Source organism: Zychaea mexicana (assembly GCF_025766255.1).
Source record: "Zychaea mexicana strain RSA 1403 chromosome Unknown BDB00scaffold_252, whole genome shotgun sequence".
NCBI lineage: Eukaryota > Fungi > Mucoromycota > Mucoromycetes > Mucorales > Lichtheimiaceae > Zychaea > Zychaea mexicana.
Genome location: NW_026516915.1, coordinates 1 through 6,554, shown reverse-complemented (window position 1 = coordinate 6,554; position 6,554 = coordinate 1). Strand labels below are relative to the sequence as shown.

At 42.4% G+C, this 6,554-nt stretch overlaps 1 protein-coding gene across 1 annotated transcript; it reads right to left on the bottom strand.

The window, feature by feature from the left end:
• Positions 1-1,263: 1,263 nt before the first annotated feature.
• On the bottom strand, positions 1,264-2,270 carry BDB00DRAFT_902291 (uncharacterized protein; the record flags this gene model as incomplete). Its single annotated transcript, XM_053128558.1, has 6 exons — positions 2,163-2,270; positions 2,050-2,106; positions 1,818-1,992; positions 1,654-1,748; positions 1,304-1,594; positions 1,264-1,277 (listed from the first exon to the last, which is right to left on the bottom strand). Exons 1-6 carry the CDS (start codon positions 2,212-2,214, stop codon positions 1,264-1,266), a joined length of 684 nt encoding a protein of 227 aa, XP_052972195.1. The 5' UTR covers positions 2,215-2,270.
• Between the last annotated feature and the right edge of the window lie 4,284 nt (positions 2,271-6,554).

Sequence of the window (6,554 nt, the reverse complement as noted above, 5' to 3'; positions counted from 1 at the left end):
AAAACAACATCGCGGTATGCAGGTTCTTCGCCTGGATTGTCAACAATAAGAACAGCAATTTCATCAGCAGTAGGGGCTGCATATTGTCTACCACGGCGTTGATCCCCCGAGATACGAATATTCAGGTTTACAGCAGGCGTTTCACGTAGACGTTCAGCTGCTGTACGAAACGTTTGTGCATGGCGATTGTGTTGCTGAAGCATTGCATGCAGAGTAACCAACAAAGTGCGATCCAAGCTTGCTTCTGTAATGTTAGGATGAGATTAGAAACACGCTAAATACCCTAAATACTACAGTGTATATATTATCCACCACCCAACCTGGAAAAATTGATTGTCTGATAGCTGCTTGCTCTTGAGGATCGTATATGTAAATCTGAGCAAAGCGGGGAGGATGGCCATTTTGTGGCATAATTGGTGCGATTCTGTGGTACACAGAACCTTGGATTCGAAAACAGTAAGCACCTCCTCTGGAGTTCGTATACTGCTGGTCAATATGATCCACACCAAGAGAAGCAAAAGCAAAAGCACCGTTGTAAAGCCGGATTTGCTCGCGAAATCTCGATGATTCACCATTCGTTCCAGTGAGCAATGAATAGAGAGGTTCAGGCGGACGCGAAGTTGGTGGTAGATCAACAGCCCCGTATCCACAACAAATGCTGTAAGAGTACGTGCCATCTTCATTTCTGCGACGTGCTTCCCAAGGCCACACGCGGGCACCGCAAGAGTAGCATCGAGCACTCATTGCCGGCAAGACATGGCGATGGACATGGTCTGAAGTAGGATCAGCAACCATGTTTTCTCCGGCAGTCAAGTTTTCTTCAAACTGGCTTTGAAAGCCAAGAGGAATGCGATTACGTCTAGCAGGTCTTCCTGCACCACGACCACGGGAAGTACCGAGATCAATACGACCAACCAAACTTCCATCAGCGCGTACCTGAATACCAAGCAGTCAGTTTCAGTAGAATCCCAATTCTTAAATGTAGCAGCAGAAAAACTCACAATGGCTTCGGAAGTAGTATTATTTTGTTGATGATTTTGGCTCATTTGGAAGTACAATCAACGGAACGACTATGTATACAAAGAAGTTTTTTTTTTCTGCAGAAACGCGTAGCAACAGGAGCTCGTAGCAAGCAAAAGAGAAAAAAAGAAGCGGATGTTGAAAAACCAAGGCTGAATCCATATAAGGAAGGTAATTTTTGTGGATTGTCTATTATATTATAGATTTGTGTAAGTTTGTATTTTGGAAGTACCTTTTGCCAATTCATTCAGTTCTCTCTTGTAGCCAAGTTGATTCAGATTACCGCCATTCTTGTAGTGGAGGTAAGCGCACAAGATGGCACGGACGGATTTTATCAATTTTTGATCTAAGGCTTCGAAGGGTGTTCCGCTGATTGCATGGTGGATGATTTGCTCTGGTCGCTGTTCATTGTAGTTACGGATATAACTAAAAAAGTTGATGCCTTCTATATCTTGGTCTAGGTGAATGCAACAAGCTGATGCAGTAGCAACCGTAGTGGTATTCAGCTCAAGGATGACTGAAGTGAAAGGAGCACCATGTTTAGGGGTAGCCAAAGTGTGGAACTTTTTGTAGACTATAGTTGGATGAAGGAATATTAATAGACTGAGAAATAATGGGATAAAGAAGGGTTACCTTTGGCTAGTTGGTTACTTGTGGACCAAAAATTGTGGTAGAAGGGGTCCTGATGCATTGCAACTTCCCAGGGTTGGAGTTCCTCGACATCAGAGCTATATATTATTTAATTTTAGTATTTTAGTATTTTAGAAATGATCATTTCAATTATTAAAAGTGCTTACGCTTCATCTTCTGTAGGAGTCAAGTAGACGATTTCTTCTTCGACGTCTTCAACGTCTTCTTGTTCTTGTTGTTGTTGCTGTGGGACCAGAGCTTCACAATCAGCCTCCACTTGCATAAGATCCTCGAGATCTGCCAAGTAACCTCTAAGGGTCTCCTTTGTAGTTTCAACAGGGACTAAGATAACTATGTAAGTATGTGATAATTTTGTAGTTAGCAGCTAATTGTACTTACCACGATCCATTGCCTCCAAAATGGCTTCCAAGGTAGGCTTGAGAGTGGCATTGGGGACTAGTGAATAGGATATTAGTTTTAAAGGTCCATGTTTCGTTTATAAGTAAACCTACCATTGACGGTGACTTTGTGGAGGGTGGTGAATAGCTGGCGGTCGATAGGCATTTTGAAAGAGCTATTAAAGATGATCGATATGATGTAAAGGATTAATATGATTTACAGGGGTAAACATTGGTAAAAAACGTATAAAATAGAAATAGCATGTCAAGGAGCATGTTTAGAAAGGAGGTAAAGACGGCAATGAATAGAGCGAAAAAAATGAGCAAAGAAAGCTTAGTAGCCCAAGGTTACTTTATATGGAAGAAGAGGAGAAAAAAGGACTGAAATGACTGATATAGAAGAAGAGGGGAAAAAAGTACCAACTATCCAAATATGGAAGAAGAGGAGAAAAATCACCCAACTATCCAAATATGGAAGAAGAGGAGAAAAACCTCCCAACAACCCAAAAAAGGAAGAAGAGGAAAAACCTCCCAACAACCCAAATATGGAAAAAAAGGAGAAAAAACTACCAAACATCCAAAAAAGGAGAAAAAGGAGAAAAAACTACCAAACACCCAAAAAAGGAAAAAGAGAGGAAAAATCTCCCAATAATCCAAAAAAGGAAATAACTTACCTAGAATCATTTTCGGCGTGGCGACCTGGTCGCCACGGCGAAAATGATGACAACGATGACAACGGAAATTTATTTCAAGTGGCGACCGATGACAACGGAATGACAACGGGATTTGGCCAATGTAATTGGTGGAAATGGGCGAATTTACTGGGGAACAGCAAAGGGCGCTCTACTTTTTTCTTTTTCTCTACCACAAAAAAAATACTTTACTATATTCTTTTTTTAATGTAATAGCGAAGACGGTTTCAAAAAAAAAAGGTAACACATTTTATGGCGACCTCGCTGAAGAACATTTAGGCATTGGGGAGGGAAGCCGTGTTTTATTTAGTAAATGGAGCAGAATTGTGTTGATTGTTTCTATAGGAATTGGACTCGCTCCAACGATTACTGTTTGATTCTGGTGTAAATCTACAAGGAAAAGAGGTAAAGGCTAGCCGTCTTTTTGCTCGTGAACGTTCTGTACGGCCTTGTGCGTGTTTTTTTGTTTCTTGTGTTAATGATTTCCTGTACATTGTATAGCCACGATGGAGAATGGCGGTGCTATTTATGTACAACAACAAAAATAACAGCAATAACCACACAAAGCGACGACGGTCTCACGATCCACTGATTCAAATAGCATACAACGACAACCAGTCGAACGAGCAGCTTCTTCCGAACACGACGGTCGTTGTATCATGTCTCTGCGATGGTTTTTGAAAGAGTAACAGCAGGAACGGTCGGTGGATATGCGATTGTATTACACTCTACTGGCAAAAATAAAAGTAACAACCACGAAGACGACGACGGTCTCACGATCCACTGATTCGAATTGTACACAACGACCACCAATCGAACGCGCAACTTCTCCCGAACACGACGATTGTTGTTGCATGTCTCTGCGATGGGTTTTGGAGGAGTACGAACAACAAGTCGAGCCAGTGCTATGTTTATACACCAGTAGCAAAAATAAAGCAATAAACACACAAAGCGACGACGGTCTCACGATCCACTGATTCGAATTGTACACAACGACCCGATCGAACGCACAGCGTCTCCGAACACGACAATTGTTGTAGCATGTCTCTCGATGGTTTTTGAAAAGTAACAGCAGGAACGGTCGGTGGATATGCGATTGTATTACACTCTACTGGCAAAAATAAAAGTAACAACCACGAAGACGACGACGGTCTCACGATCCACTGATTCGAATTGTACACAACAACCACAATCGAACGCGCAGCTTCTTCTGAACACGACGATTTGTGTGCATGTCTCTGCGATGATTTGGAAGGAGTAGGGACAGGAACGGGGATGGATATGCGATTCTATTATACACCAGGCAACAAAAGAAATAAATTAGCACCCACCAAAAAGAACGACGTTTTTAGCGATCCTCTACTGTTATTCTCTGTCTCTTTACTACTATCGTCATCCTCGTCATCATCAAATCACCACCACATTATCATCATCATGGGCACCACACTGCCGCAAAAATAAATTTGTCTTGTCATCTGTTGCGTTATATCTACTTGAGCTGTGTATGTTCAGCAGGAGTGCTCGGAGAAATGGTGCTTCCGGTGCCATTGGTGTTTTTATTGGGCAAAAACAGTGTGATTCCACAAACTTTTTCAAGTGGCGACTGATGACAACGGAATTTTTGAAGTGGCGACCGATGACAACGATGACAACGGGATTTTTTCAAGTAGCGACCGATGACAACGGAATGACAACGGGATTCGGCCAATGTAATTGGTGGAAAGTGGTGAGCAGACAGAAAAATAGCAGGGGAGCCAGCTCCACTTCTTTTATCATTATTATTTTTTTTACTCTTCAGCACACTCGTTTACTGCCGCTTTTTATTCTATACATATCGAAGCAAGGGCGCTTGCAAAAAAAGGTATGTAGCTTAAGGGATGTTAATATGCTGGAAGAGCTGTGGCATTGGGATGGCGAATGGTCTATTCTCTTTTACTAGTAGCAATTGCTGAAACTAATAGCCATCAACGAGGGCGGCAACGTAATCCAGCAGCAACAGCAGCACTACAGCAACAAACTTTACAACAAACGGAAGCTACTGCATCTCACGACAACAGTCAAAGTTAATTACCATACGAACGATTTGACCCCATTGAAGCATGACCACAGCACAAAGACAGCAAAACTTGCGCCAGTCTATACAGTACAGGCCACTTTTTGTATACGCTATACGAGGCTGCGAATAACGAATGACAACTTCGAATATATGCGATTAGCTTTCTTCAAGGAGCATCAGCCCTGGCGGTACGTGTTTATTCTTTTTTTTAACAAGCAAACTGGCAAAATCAAAAAAAGCAGCAATTCTCGCACGCCATATCGCATCATCGAGTACCCAAATAACAAACCGCTTAGTGTGCAGAATAAGGACGAGCAGACGAAGGCGACGATGTTGGTCTGATGTCTCTACCATGTCGTGTCGACGAGCAACAGCCAGAAACGCTACACGTGCACTTTATAGTGCATCATATATATATACACCAAAGTCAGCTAAAAAGGAGCGATTCGTGCACGGCCATATCTCAACATCGAGTACTCCAAATAATAAACCGCTTAGTGTGCCAGAATAAGGACGAGCAGACGAAGGCGACGATGTGGTCTGGTGTCTCTACCATGTCGTGTCGACGAGCAACAGCCAGAAACGCTACACGTGCACTTATAGTGCATCATATATATATACACCAAAGTCAGCTAAAAAGGAGCAATTCTCGCACGGCCATATCGCATCATCGAGTACCCCAAATAACAAACCGCTTAGTGTGCCAGAATAAGGACGAGCAGACGAAGGCGACGATGTTGGTCTGGTGTCTCTACCATGTCGTGTCGACGAGCAACAGCCAGAAACGCTACACGTGCACTTTATAGTGGATCATATATATATACACCAAAGTCAGCTAAAAAGGAGCGATTCGTGCACGGCCATATCTCACCATCGAGTACTCCAAATAACGAACCGCTTAGCATGGCAAAATAAGGACGCACGGACGAACGCGACGATGTTAGTGTGGTGTCCGTAGCATATCTTGCTGATGAGGAACAGCAGTGAAAAAGAGCGTGTATATTATTATAGATCAAGAGCGGCCTGAAGCAAATGAGGATCGCTACAAGGATCCAGGCATGGCGATATCCCATTATCACATAGGTAAGGATGAGAAGGATACCATGAATATAATGACAGTAAAGCTATATTCTTCGATGGCTCCGTGGAAAGCAACGGCAATATGCAGGTAAGGAAGCAATAGCATTTTTTGAGTGTATAGTATTAGCATGCTTTAATAAACTGGTATTTCATGAAATGAGATTCTGTTGTCGTGTGAAATACAAAACAGCTCCATGTGCTTTAAGCTTAAAAACGCATTAGTAAATGTGGCATCTGCGGTTCTGATGCATGTTCGTATATGAAAATCCAATCAGTGGAAGCTGATGAGTTGTATACCTACAGTCTATACAGCTTTCTGCTGTAATTTGTCTTTGGACTCAAAGACGCTATTTAATTGCAATGAAATAAAAAGGCCGGTCTGTGGATTTTCTGTGTAAGAGACACTGGTTTGCCCAGTTGAAATGGAAACTGCAACTGAAAAGAGAGCATCAGCATCAATACGTCGTCGTTGAAGCTTATTGTGGAGCTGGATGTTTGTAAAAAAAAGGAAACAGCAGCATTTTCGCTGTTATGCAGGCTTCTCCTACGACAGACACAGATGCAAATTCTTTTATCAGCGATCCAACAGATCTCAGTACATTGTCATGATTTCAAGCAGCTACGCTACTGATGAACATAGGACATCGTGGGGCATTAAGACACTCAGTAGGCTGAAAA